This window comes from Anas acuta, chromosome 26 (genome assembly GCF_963932015.1).
Source record: "Anas acuta chromosome 26, bAnaAcu1.1, whole genome shotgun sequence".
Taxonomy (NCBI): Eukaryota; Metazoa; Chordata; class Aves; order Anseriformes; family Anatidae; genus Anas; species Anas acuta.
The window spans coordinates 6,022,006-6,034,707 of record NC_089004.1 but is presented as its reverse complement, the minus strand read 5'-3'; the positions used below and the strand labels follow the sequence as shown (position 1 = coordinate 6,034,707).

The 12,702-nt window shown below is 64.5% G+C and overlaps 1 protein-coding gene across 2 annotated transcripts; it reads left to right on the top strand.

Annotated features, from left to right (window-relative positions):
- The first annotated feature begins 269 nt into the window (after positions 1–269).
- Positions 270–8,820, top strand: TLE5 (TLE family member 5, transcriptional modulator). 2 transcript variants are annotated; one of them, XM_068661502.1, is made up of 7 exons: positions 270–565; positions 995–1,092; positions 2,264–2,327; positions 4,819–4,863; positions 6,243–6,305; positions 7,149–7,223; positions 7,776–8,820. In XM_068661502.1, exons 1-7 carry the CDS (start codon positions 539–541, stop codon positions 7,992–7,994), a joined length of 591 nt encoding a protein of 196 aa, XP_068517603.1. In that variant the 5' UTR covers positions 270–538; the 3' UTR covers positions 7,995–8,820. The 2 variants fall into 2 exon arrangements, with proteins under 2 accessions (XP_068517603.1, XP_068517602.1); XM_068661501.1 differs by having other exon boundaries at positions 278–565; positions 7,773–8,820.
- The last annotated feature ends 3,882 nt before the right edge of the window (positions 8,821–12,702 follow it).

Genomic DNA, 12,702 nt, shown 5'->3' with positions numbered 1-12,702 from the left:
CGGGGGCGGGCAGGGCCCGGCCGGGACGCGGGGCAGGGACCTCGAGCCCAGAGCCGCCGCTGGGGAAGGCCCGGCCCGGCCCGCGCCGCCTCCCCGCCGGGGTTGGGGGGGGGGGGGGGCTCGGGGCGCCCGCTCCGGCCGCGGCGCTCCCGGGGCTCGGGGCTCGGGGTCCGGCGCCCGCTCGGGGCCCGCGGCCGGCGGCAGCGCGCGGCGGGGGCGGGGACGGGGCCGGGCGGGGGCGGGGGCGGCCGTGGGCCCGCCCGGGCCGGGGAGGCGGCGGCGGCGGCGGCAGGTGGTGCCGAGCAGCCGCAGGACGGAGCGGAGCCGCAGCCGCCATTAGACAATAGGCGCCGGCGGCGGGGCGGGAGCGGCGCGGGGCGAGCGGCGCGGCCGGGGGGGGGCGGCCGCGGGGCCGGGCCCGGCGCGGACAAAGGCGGCGGCGGCGGCGGGCGCGGGACCGGCACCGGGACCGGCACCGAGAGCGGGAGCGGGAGCTGGAGCTGGGCCGCTCGGCGCGGGGGCCGAGCCGCAGCCTGACATGATGTTTCCACAAAGCCGGCACTCGGTACGGCGCGGCCGGGCGCGGGAGCCCCCGCGGGGCCGGGCCCGGGGCCGCTGCGGGGCGGGGCGGGGCCGGGCACCGGGGGGCCGCGGGCCGGGCCTCGAGAGCCGCCCCCGTGCCCCGGCGGGGCGGCCCCGGCGCCTTCACCCCCCCCCCCCCCCCCCCCCCCACCTCCTCCTCCTCCTCCTCTTCCTCTCCCCCCCGGCCCGGGCAGCCGAGCGGGTCCCGGGGGCCGGGGAGGGCGGGGGGGGGGGGGGGCGAGCCTCGGGCGGGTGACCTTGGGCTCGGCCCCTTGCCCTCGGGCGCCGCCGCCCCCGGTCCCCCGCCGATCTCGGTCCCCCCCCCCGGCGGCGGGGCGCCTCTGCCGGCTGGGGGCAGCGCCGCGCGCCCCCCGCCCCGCTGGGTGCCCAGCGCCGTCTCGTGTCGTTCAAGGGCTCCTCTCACCTGCCGCAGCAGCTGAAGTTCACCACCTCCGACTCCTGCGACCGCATCAAGGACGAGTTCCAGCTCCTGCAGGCCCAGTACCACAGGTACGTGCGGCTCGGGGGTGCCCGGAGAGCTCCCGGCGCTGCCCTGTGCGGAGCCAACCGGGGCACCCGCACGGACCCGGCTGCGGCTTGGGCTGTGAGGCCGGAGGAGCTGCCTGCGGGACGGCGTTTGTGCCCGGGCAGGAGCCGGCCGAGCAGAGCGTGGGGTCCTCCTGCCCCGGCCAGGCCTCTCCTCTGAGCGCAGCCCAGCCGGGGCTGTGTGGAGGCTTGCCAGGCCTCCCGCGTCTGGCTGGGAGCTTTCCTCGGTTCTTCTCGCTGGCTGCCGTTCCTGGACTGCGAATGCTGCAGGGAGCGCTTAAATCCAAATGCTTCCGCTTCTCCACATGTGCGTGTGGAAATGCTTCTGCTGGCCCAAACGCTGGCTGCTGGGGGCCGTCGCTTCCTGCGCGTGCTTCAGACGCACACGGGCTTCGGGTCCGGCAGCGCGGTGCCCTTGTGCCTGTGGGCAGCGGGGGCCCAGGAGCAGGCTCGCTGCAGGGGATGCTTCCCCCCTCTGCGGGACTCGACCTGCTCGCAGAGAGGCAGGTTTTGTGCAGGTGAAGCTGTTTCTCGTTTGAAACATAAAACCACTGCACATGCTGGCTGCAGCTGCTTGGCAGGGGAGCTGGAGATTTGTGAAGCGCGAGGAGCAGCGGTGTTTCCTCGTAAGGGTGCAAAGAACCCGGGGGAGAGAGAAAACCCTTTCTTCTGGAGGGTTGTGCTGCACCTGGGCCTCCCTGTGCCACCTGGAAAAGGTCCTGATGCAGCTCAGGAAACGAAGTCAGGCCATCTCTGGCGTGTAGCAGGCAGGCCTCTGCTAGACAGTGTCCCCTGCTGCTGGTATCAGCCGAGGAAACCCAAACGACTGCGGCCGCTGCTTCCCTGCGCCAGGCAGAGCCGTGCAGTCAGTGCCTGGCTGCAGGGCAGCCTTGTGCCGCTTCTCCCGAGTGGGATTGCGGCGGATGCTGGAGCTGGGAGCGGGCTCTGCTGCAGCAGCTGCCGTACGGATGAGACACGGCTGAGCCCAGACCTGCCGCATGTGCTGGGGTCGTGGTGCCTGCGGAGCCTGCCTGGCTGGGATGGGCTGTGCGGGGCTGCAGGATGCGACTGCTCCATGCTGAGCAGCTCGCTCACCTCCTGCTTGTGGTTTTCTGACTGTTTTCTGGCTTTTCAGCTTGAAGTTGGAATGCGACAAGCTAGCCAGCGAGAAATCGGAGATGCAGCGTCACTACGTCATGGTAAGGGCCTGCCCTGGCAGCGCGTGGGTGGCACGGGTGGGGATGCCAGCAGGGAGCAGGTGCTGCTGCCCGGGTTTTGTTGGCAGCGGCTTTGCCCTCGGAGCAGTGGGTCTGCAGACTGGGCTGGCGTTGGCTTTCCTGAAAGCAGGGCTCCTTGTGCCTCGTGTTTTCTACGTGTGGTGGGCTGCTGAAGTGCAGGGAAGTAGCAGAGTTGTTGGACACAGAAAAGGGATGGGCCCAGTTGGTGGTGGCAGGGTGCCTGCACCCGACAGCCTGGTATTCCTGTGGCAGCCAGGGAGCACCGGGACCGTCCTGGTGATGGGGCGAGGGGGTTCCTGAGCCAGGAGGCTGCACTTCACCTCCATCCGCAGCCCACAGGTGGAGGAGCTGGGGCAGCTTCATCATCCACCCCTGGGGGAGCAGCAGTGGTTCCTCTCTGCAGAGCAGGAGCAAAAAGAGGTCGGGGTGGCTTGGGAGGTACCTGAGCCCTAAGTGCTGCTCAGTAAAGGCAACCTGATGCTTGAGGGCAGCATGGAAGCCAGGTCATTGCCGACAGCGTGACTTTGCTGCCTGCGCCTGGGGACATGGGGGTCCTGTAGCAGGGAGGGGGCTGCAGGAGGCTCCTGGCAAGAGCAGGACGGGGTCTGTGTGCCGGGAGGTCACAGGGTGGGGGTCTGCAGCCAGCTGCCACGTGGGAGCCCAGCCCTGCACAGCTCCTCACATGCCCGGCAGCCCCGCAGCGCCGTCGGGCAGAGCGCCTGCACGTGTGGCCCCCCGCAGCGTGTGCAGCCCCCGGGGCAGTGCCAGGACAAGGCAGAAATGTTGCTACACGGGGGTGGCAGGCTCAGCTGACTCTCGGAAGAAATCCTCTGTGAAGGAGCCGTGTCCCTGCTGGCATGGTGACTGTTTGGCTGCTGGGCAGCGCCACTGTCCCCCCGCGTGGAGAGCAGCCCCTGGCAGCACCGGAGGGTGAGGCAGGGCAAGGCTGTGCTGTCCCCTTCCTATCAAGGAGTTAACAGGAGGCTGCGATGCTGCCCATAAAGATGAGGTGGTGCCTGCTTGCCAGCTGCTGCACCTGCCCTGGAAGGAAGAGATAAGACGTAGAAATTAATGCAGCAGCTCTTCAGAGGAGAGTTACGAATTTAAAACCAGAAATGGTGTGGGCAGCCCCTCCGATCTCCTGCGCTGTCTGCATGTCCACACCCTGAGGCTGCAGTGAGCCAGGCGCCCTTGGGATGGGGCTGCGGAGAGCTGGTCCCTGCTGTCCGTACAGGTGTGGGGAAGCCTGGCTCTTAATGCTGCCCCCTTCTCAACAATGAATGATTGCTTCCTGGGCCTCGCAGCCTGCACGGAGACTCTCACACAGCCGCATCTGGAGATGAAATTTATTTGTTTTTCCCTGTAATGCCATCAGTCACCAGCACTAGTAGAGGCGACCGCCCATGGTGCAGAGAGGAGGGGTGCTGCTGGCAGTGCTGAGCTTGAGGCTTCACAGGGTCCTGCCCCGGCACAGGGCTGCTTTGCTCCCTGCACTGCATGCAGGAAGCAAAGAGGGGTTTCTGTGCCTCTGCAAAGCTGCTACAGCTGCTCCAGTTCTTGAATAAGCCACAATTAGCAGCGTGGGGGTCGGGCTCATGCTTCCTGCTCAGTCTCCAGAATGCAAAGAAGCCTCGAGAGCCGGCAGCGGTGCGGGAGCGGACAGAAATAGCCATGATGGCAAGCCAGGCGCTTCTCCGGCTCGTGCAGTTGGTACCGAAGTGACAGTGATCTTCCCTCTTTGAATCAAACGAGTGCAGACGGGGATTTTCTTTCCCTTCTGAAAAATCAGGAGGAGGAGAGGGGCTGAGGGAGGAAATTCCTAAACTCTCAAACAGCCTTAAAAACAGCTTCTTCTAGGGGCCAGGAATCAACTTCTCTTGCCAATAGATTGCTCTGTAGCTACCTGTTGCTGGTGGGGGCCAGGGGGAGCTTTTATTTTTGTGTGTGGTTTTGTGTGTTTCTTTCCACTCAGCTTTTCCCAAACAGCTGGAGCTGTGTGCAGCTGGACGCCTTGCTTGCTTGCTGGACCCCAGTGGTGATCTCTTCCATTTGCTGCTGAAGCAGCCACGTGGGTGTTAGGACACTGGCCAGGTGTGGCTTGGAGAGCCAGACTGCCTCTGTCGTCCGCGGAGCCCTGAGCCTGCTGGCATGTTTGGAGGCTCTCGCCGTGCTGCAGGGTGTCTGTGAGGGTGTTGGATGGGGCACAGACGATTCCCAGGTCCTGTCCGCAGCAGCGAGCAGAGCCCCCTGGGCTTGGGTGCCTGGCCTTGGACATGGGGGGGGGGGTGCTGCCTGCAGCTGCCTTTGGTTGCCTCGGCTCTCCTTCCATCCTTGCCCAGCTGTTGTAAAGACACTGATAGGAAAGCAGCAGTGGCTCCCAGCACTGATGCACGGAGCCCCTCTCTCGGGTAGAGATTTGACCTTTTTTGTTCTTTTCTGCCCTGCTCTGCAGTATTACGAGATGTCCTACGGGCTGAATATTGAAATGCACAAACAGGTAGGGGAAGGCATTTCCAAGTGCTTTAATTCCTGGGGAGGGTGGGCTGTCTGCCGTGCTTTGTCCCCATCACTTCAGTGGTATTTCAAGAACTGGAAATGCCATGAGCCTGTAAAATGTCAAAGCTGCTTTTGGGATTGCCAGCTCCTGGGTGGGGGAGAACATTCACGTTTTGCCCCCTTGACCTTAAAAACATGTTTTCTTGTTGGGAGGAAAATTAATTGACCTGGCAAAAAGCTGCCTTTGCAAAACCTTCCAGAAGGTGGGGAGCCTGCCAGGGGATGCTGCGGGTCTGGGTGCCCTGAGCCAGGCTGCATGGGGACGTGGAGCCTCAATTCAATGAGCGATGCCTCCCCCTCCCCCGGCCCTGCAGGTGCCCCAGGAGGCTGCTGCCCTCCGAGCCAGCGGCGTTCCCTTTGGTGTGGTTCCTTGTGTGATGTTGGAGCTGCCGAGAGCCTCCTCGTGATGGAAGGAGGCTCTGCTGCAGCCCGGATGAGTTCGTTCATTACCCTCGCTGGTGGTTAAGTTGTTAATTATCCCCAGTGGCTAATTACCTGTGCTGTTAACAACATGAGCCTCCTTCAGCTTCCAGTCACAGTCATCTGTATATGCCCTGGCTCAGCTAAAAGCCTCTTAGCACAGTTCTGCTCCCTGCAAACGCACGTAGAGCCTCCAATCCCGTCGCCCTGTTCGCTAAGCCCGTGGGATGGGCTGCGCTGGGAGGGAAACCTGCAGCTTGCTGAGAGGCTTTGAACCATCACTGCCATCCCACGAGGTTTCCCAGCCCATGTCAGTGCTTGCCTAAACCCTCTGGCTCCCCGTTCCTTTTGAATCTGGTGGAAAGCGAGTTGCAAAGGGCCAAGAGCTTCACTCTTCCCCAGCAGAAAACCTTTAATGCCCCCAAACCCTGGCACCTGCTTGGCTGAGGTTACCGCAGGAGCTGCCTCCGGCCCCATCATCTCGGCGTAGGCTCGGTGTTACCCGCTCAGCTGGGGGGCAGGGGGAGGAGGGGGCGGCTGGAGGTGCCCAGCAGCTGGCCTGGGGGGCAGAGCCAAGGCTGCAGCGGCGTGCCTGCCTGCCTGCCTCTGCACGGTGCGCACAGCTCCATGCATCCCCCACCTGGGTCTGTAATAAATTTTCTCTCTGGTTGCTCCTGACTTCATTAATTTAATACCAGGGGAAGAGAATATTGAAAACTTGCTCTTTGCAGTCAGCAGCGTGGATTTATTTAACTGTTTGGGGGGGCTGGGGCTTTGGGGTGAGGTGTCCCCATGCAAACCAGGACGCTGCCGGGCTCTCTGACTCGGGGGAGGCAGCGCACAGGGTGGGTGCCGCAGGGTCCCCTGATGCCATTCCTCTCTGTTTTTCCCACCCTCCAGGCTGAAATCGTCAAGAGGCTCAACGGGATTTGCGCACAGGTCCTTCCCTACCTCTCACAGGAGGTAACTGCCTGGCAAGGGGGTGTTGGTTCCAGGGAGCGGGGCCCAGCGCACACGGACCCCAGCTCCTCGCACCCCTGCCCTGTGGGATCAGCCCTTCTGAAGAGGTTTGGCCCCAAGTCTGAGCAGGCCCCCAGGCCGTGCTGTCTGTCCGTCCGTCCCCTTGGTGCAGCCACGGCCGGGCTGTGTTCGCGCCGCTCCCACGACTCCCAGCTCAGCTGCTTGTAGCTGGTGCTGGAAGCAATGGGCAGCAAACTGGGGAGGAGGGCACTAAAAAGCACCTCCATGCAGCTCCTCTGGACTGAGCTGCTCTGCCCCACTAACTGTCCTGGCTGATGGGCTCCTCCCACCCCCCTGAGGAATGAATTGGGAGGGGGGTGCTGCAGCACCCTCGGTGCCAGCTGTCCCCAGCCACCCCGAGGCTGAGCGCTTCCTCGTGCTCTGGTGAGGAGCTGTGGGGTGGGGGCTGTGGGATGGGGGCTGTGTTTCTGGGTCTGGATTAGCTCTGGGGCTGGGGAGTAGACTGAGCTGCTGTCCCCTGCCTGCTTTGGGTGAAGACAGAGGCTGGCTGATCAGATCAGAGCTGGCTAATAACTAAGCCACGACTAAACCTGTTGTATCTTAATGCAGCACGTTCCCCCTCCCCAGCCCCGTCCTTCTGCCGAGATGGAAAGAAAAAGCCACTTGCTGGAGTGAAAGGGCCAGGCCTGGTAGTAGGGGACCATGTGGGGTTGAGCAGCCTCCGTGTGTGTGTGTGTGTGTGTGTGCGTGCCAGCCCTGCTGGGTCCCTGTTCTCCTTCCCTTCCATGTCTGAAATGACCCCAAATTCCTCTGTTCTCCCTCCAGCATCAGCAGCAAGTCTTGGGAGCCATTGAACGAGCCAAGCAGGTGACAGCACCAGAACTGAACTCCATCATCCGTGTACGTGGTGCATGTGTACGTGGTTTGGGGGGAGGGGGGCTGGTTTTGGTACCTTGGGCCTCCGTGGCAGAGCTGAGGCCCCGTGGGATGGCAGCTCCGCGTGCTGGGACGGCCCTGCTGGCGTGGGCTGGCTTTAGCCAGGCTCTTCGGGATGTGGCTTGGCTTTGCGGGGGGTGTGGGCTCCTGCCGCATCCCACAGGTTGTAAAGAGAGGCTTTGGTTTGGGGCAGGATCTGCAGCAGCTCCTGGGTGTGAAAACACCATCTGCTCGTGGTCAAGGCTGGGAGGGGTTTAACCACGTCCTTGGGGAGTGCCGGTGGCCGAGCTGGGCCTCCTAGGGCTGGGGACTCGGTGCTGAGCCTTCTCAGGAGGCTGCTGCAGCCCGAGGAGGCTGGGCTGTGCCCCCCCGGCGCTGGGTGCCGGTGCTCTGGGTTGAGCCCAGCCCCTGGCACAGGCTCTGCTGAGGCAGCAGGACTGGGGGGGACGCCGGGGCCCCTTGAAATGACGACTCCCCGCTCCCCTCCCCCTGTCCGCCCCTCGTTCCCTACAGCAGCAGCTCCAAGCGCACCAGCTCTCACAGCTCCAAGCCCTGGCGCTGCCTCTGACTCCGCTGCCCGTGGGGCTGCAGCCCCCGTCCCTCCCCGCTGTCAGCGCCGGCTCCGGCCTCCTCTCGCTCTCGGCCCTGGGCTCCCAGGGGCACCTGACCAAGGAGGACAAGAACGGCCATGACGGGGACGCCCACCAAGATGACGATGGGGAGAAGTCAGATTAGAGAGAAGGGGCTGGGGCTGGGGGGTCAATGCCAGATGCAGCATCCGTGGGCGGTGGTGGGGCCGGGGGGCGCCCCACCGCTGGGCAGCCCCCGCGGCACCGCCACGGCAGCCACTGCGTGGCCCCCCCCTCCCCGCCGTGCCCGGCCTGGCTCTGACTTGGGCTTCTCCGGGGGTGCCACGGCCCCTGCCTGCTGCTCCCCCTCGGTATTTAACGATGACCCTCGTACCTACCGGTTTCTGCACAACCCCCTGCTGGGACCCCTGCCCCACCGCCCCCCACCCCACCCCAGGCGCTCCCCATCTCCTTGCGTCTCCGGCCCCTGCACTCGCACGGGCCGGTCCTTGCTGTTCTGCATGTCTCTGTTTTTAACCAGTCCCGCAGCACCACCGCAGTTCCCCGCGTCCAGCCACCGGGTGTTCTCCTCGCGCTGCTCCTTGGCCTCGGGCTGGGGGGGGTCCCTCTGCCTGCTCCCCTCGGCAGAGCACTGGCTGCCAGGGGGCTGGGGTCTGGGACTGGCCGAGGGGCAGGTGGGCGCCTGGGAGCTCCCTTGGTCCCTTCCCTGCACTCCCCCATAGAGGATACAGCAGCTTTCTCTGTTCTTATCTCCGTGCGCTAGCGTGTCTTCTAAAAAAAAAAAAAAAAAAAAAATGGAACAAAAAAAATAAAATTAAATAATAATCTGGTGTTTGTATATAGTCCTTTAGAAAGATCTTGTTTTGCTTTTTGTGTTTAATCACTTGACCTATAATAAGAGGAACTGAAAATGCTGTATCAAGGACGTACAAGCTGTGCCTTTCAAATAAAGAAATAAGAAGGTTGGTTAAGACGGTGACGTGTTGCCTGTTTTCTTGCCGCTTTGGGATGACTTTAAAGGACTTCTCTGTGCCCCAACTTCCCACCCCTGCACCCGAAGCCAGCCCCAGCCAGGGGGTTCTCCCCCACTAGGGATGGGGGCTGGAGGCGACACCGCTGGTTCTGGCTTCTCTCCAGGTCTTGTTTCAGCGGCTGCTGGCAGGAGGAGGACGATTTCTGCGCCTTTCGCTCCTGGCCGTGCTGGGCTGGGGCCTGCTGGAGCAGGGCAGAGGGTGCCAGGACAGCAGCACCTGAGGGGGGAGAGGCAGCCAGGGGCAGGCACCCCGCATGGTGCGGGGGCTGCCACGGGGCTGCTGCCACCCACACGTGGTGTTCCTGTCCCCCAGGGCCGCAGGGGATGCTGCTGCTGCTGCTGCTGCGGTCTCACCCCTTGGGAGAGTCTGGCCTGCGTTGCCCTGGGGCTGAGGTTGCTGTAATGGAATTGGCTCTTAATAATTAGAGCCCGGCCTCTGGCTCGGCAGCCTGCTCTGCCCTGATAACATCTTCCTCTATCTCTCCCAGGCCAGCTGGAGTGGGAAAATTCTCTCCCCCAGGAGGAGGCTGTGGGGCTCGGTGCCTCGTGGTGCTGTGGGATGGGGCCCTGTGGGGTCCGGGGGGGCGGCGGCCGCAGCGCCTCATCCCGATGGCACCCAGCAAAGACTGGGATGAGCACCCGAGGGGGAGATTTGCTGGGATTTGCTGAACCAGCTCAGGCCTGGCACTGGGTTTGGCACACCAAGGGCTGAGGGAAGGCACACGGAGCTGCCCCAACGCCCAATGGGGGCTGCTGGGGCTGCAGCCCCGGCCCTGTGCCCCTGGCCCTGCTCCCCTCCTGGGGCTGGTGCGGCCGTGCAGCACCTCGGATGGGGTACAGGACCAGGCGGCTGTGGGGTCAGGACTGTGCTCTCGTCAGCCAAATGCTGACACCTGGACAGCACGAACATGGAGCAGGATGCAGCTGAGGCCCGGGAGGGCAGGCTCCTGACACGGGCTTGAGAACCACACGGGGGTCTCTATGAGGTCTGGCTGCGGGCAGGGGCTCAGCCCCGTCCCTGCTGCCCTGCGTGGGCCCGGAGCAGAGCTGCTGCTGCGTGGGCACAAGCTGGCCGGGCCTCAGCACTGCAGCAGGGGCAGGAGCCACGCGTGGCCGGCCTGGCGTTTGCCCCAGCCCCTGGGCTGTGCGGGGCGAGCTCCAGGAGCTGGCAAAGCAGCACCAGTAGCTGGAGCCTGACCCCAGGTCCCACAGCTGCTCCGAGGGCCTCGCCAAAGCCGGGCAAGCAGGATTCCCGTGTGAAAGGGCAACACAGCTTCGGGCCAGGGGCTGCTGCGGAACGGCAGTTGCTAAAACCATCTCTGCTCTGTAAGTGCTGCTGAAAATCCCGCTGGGAACGTGCTGGCTGCAGGGGGGGGCTGAAGCTTTTCAAGCGCTTTCACCTCGAGGTCACTGGTTCAGACTCAGCCTGGGGGCAGGGAGCACAGTAAGTGGATGTTATTCCTGATGGATGTGCAAGGGAGGAGGATTTAGGAGAAATTGGTCTGGGGCATTTTCAGGCTGGAGACTTCAGAGGAACAGACGTCCCTGTTGTTAGAGCTAATTAGCAGCCTTGGTTTGGTGGGCAAGGGGTCGAACAAACCACGAGGCTGCTGGCTGAACATCCTCAGCTGCCGGCAGGCTGGGAGCTGCTCCTAACAGGGCTGCGGGCATTTCCTTGCTCCCTGCGGGAGGCTAACTTGCTTCAAAGCATACAGACAGAGCTTTTGGGCTCTCCAAATCCCCTGCAGATGCTGAATCTTGTGCTCCACTCCTGAATCGTGCTGACGTCACAGTTGAGGCATTTCTCTGGGCAGCGGGTGGCACCCTGATATCTGCAACCCCCCCCCCCACGGCTGACCAGTGCCGTGGTTCCCCATGCTCCCAGCCTGGCTCTGCACCCACTGTATCAGCTTCTGGATTTCCCAGGGAAGTCGTTTCTTGAGGCACCATACCAGACCTGGGCTCAAATCTGTCCCGCCCCATACCCGCAGCAGAAAAAAATACTAATAAAACACACAAAAGGGTTAAAAATCCCCCCGTGACTCTCCCAGTAGACACAAACTTGAGGAAGCAGCATTGGTGTCCAGACAGGCTATTCCACCTTGGAACCGCCCCATCACCAGAGCCGCACTCCGGTCCTGCCTTGGCAGAAGAGGCTCAAGGCACATGAGCAGCAGGCGCTGCGGGGCCCCCAAAGCACTGCCGATTGAGGCTGATTGAAGATTGGCTCCTGGCAGAGAAACCACTTCTGAGGACGTGGTACAAGAGCGGGAGGTGATGTGTGCAGAGTGGCTGTGAGCCAGCCCTCCTGGCACAGGGATCCTTAGAAAAGCTCCATGAAGCCCTGGCTCAGCTGGGGAGGGGGCAGGGGACAACGTCGGGGCTGCCCCCGGAACCTGCTGGGGCAGAACCTGCTGGGGCAGAGCCCTGTGCCCTGCCAGTGGGGCAGCCCAGCGCTCGGTCCTGGCTTGACATCGATTCCTGCTCGCAGCTCTCAGGGGCTGAGCAGGACCCTGCTGTCTCGCATCACTTCCCCTACCACCTGCCTGTCACTGCAGAGGTGATAAAATGGCATCTTTCCTCCTTGACGAGGTGAGCTGCTGCCAGTTTCTCGCTGGGTCAAGCAGGTGTCCTCACCTTTTTGCCTCTCAGTCCATCCTCCACAGCTTCTTGCTCGAGGCCAGATCCCTGGCGTCACTGCAGTAACAGCGGGAATTGCCTCGATCGCATCCCCCCCTCCCGGCTCCCACCCTCCTCATTTTTCAGCACAGCTTTGCTTGAAACAATGGCACAGCCTGCAAGCCAGGAATGCTTTGCAGCGTGGCGGAGCAGGGCCTCCTTCCCAATTCATCACTAATGCAGGAACGCCAAGCCCTTCCTGGCTGCAGCGAACACGAGATAAAAGCTAAAAGAGGCATCAATAATTAAAAACCACTCAAAGCCGGTAAGTGCAAACAGGAGCCAACGCGCAAATCGAAAGCAGCGCCAGGGATGGGAGCCTGTCAGCTGCCGGCCTGCTTTAAGGGCTCCCAAATCTCTGCGGCGTCCCCGCAGCCGTGTGGTGACAAAAGGGCCCGGGCCCAGCGGCTCAGGGCAGTGCCGGGCCCCCCCCCCCCCGAGCTGCCCCGGGGTCAGGGCCCCGCATCGCAGGGCACGGCCCCAGGACCCCCGGAGCGGGGAGCGGGGAGCCCCCAGTCCTGGGAGCGGAGCCCCCGCCCCCCCCAGCACAGGCTCGGCTCCTGCTGCCGCCACCCCCCCCCCCCCCCCCCCCGCGGTTCCCCCGCTCCCCCCGTGCTCAGCCCAGGACCGGCCCCCGCCGGTGCCGTGATGCGAAGCGCGGCGCTGCCGGGCCCAGCGGGGAGCACCCGGCCCCGGGCTCAGCTGCGGCGCCCCCGGTTCCGCCGCCCCCGGGAGCCCCCGGGCGGCCGCGGGGAGGGAGGGGGGGGAAGCGGCGCTCCCCTGCCTCGACTCCCCCCGGGGCGGCTCCCGCCCGGCACCGCCCCGAGGGGGGCTCCGGGGCTCCGGGCGGCTCCGGGCCGGGGGGGACGGGCCCGGCTCGGAACGGCCCCGGCGGGTGCGAGGCGCCCCCGGGCTCAGCCCCCGCCGCGCTCCCGCCGCCGGCCCCACGTTACTTTGAGTGGCAGCCGCCGCCCGCCGCAAGGCCTTGTGGGCCGCGAGGCCCGGCCCGCCCGGCCCGCCCGCGCCGGAGGCCCCGCGCCCGGCGGCGCTGGGCCGCGGCCCCCCGGTCCTGAGCGGCGCCGCCACCGCGGGCCCCTGGCGGGCGGCGGGAGGGACGGGCGGGCCCCGAGGGGCGGCCGCG

Excerpts from the sequence above, each read along its gene's own strand:
- TLE5 (XM_068661501.1), top strand. The coding sequence starts at position 539 with ATGATGTTTCCACAAAGCCGGCACTCG. Across the intron at positions 2,328-4,818 it reads TGCAGCGTCACTACGTCATG|TATTACGAGATGTCCTACGG; the intron begins GTAAGGGCCTGC and ends CCTGCTCTGCAG. Across the intron at positions 7,224-7,772 it reads AACTGAACTCCATCATCCGT|CAGCAGCTCCAAGCGCACCA; the intron begins GTACGTGGTGCA and ends CGTTCCCTACAG.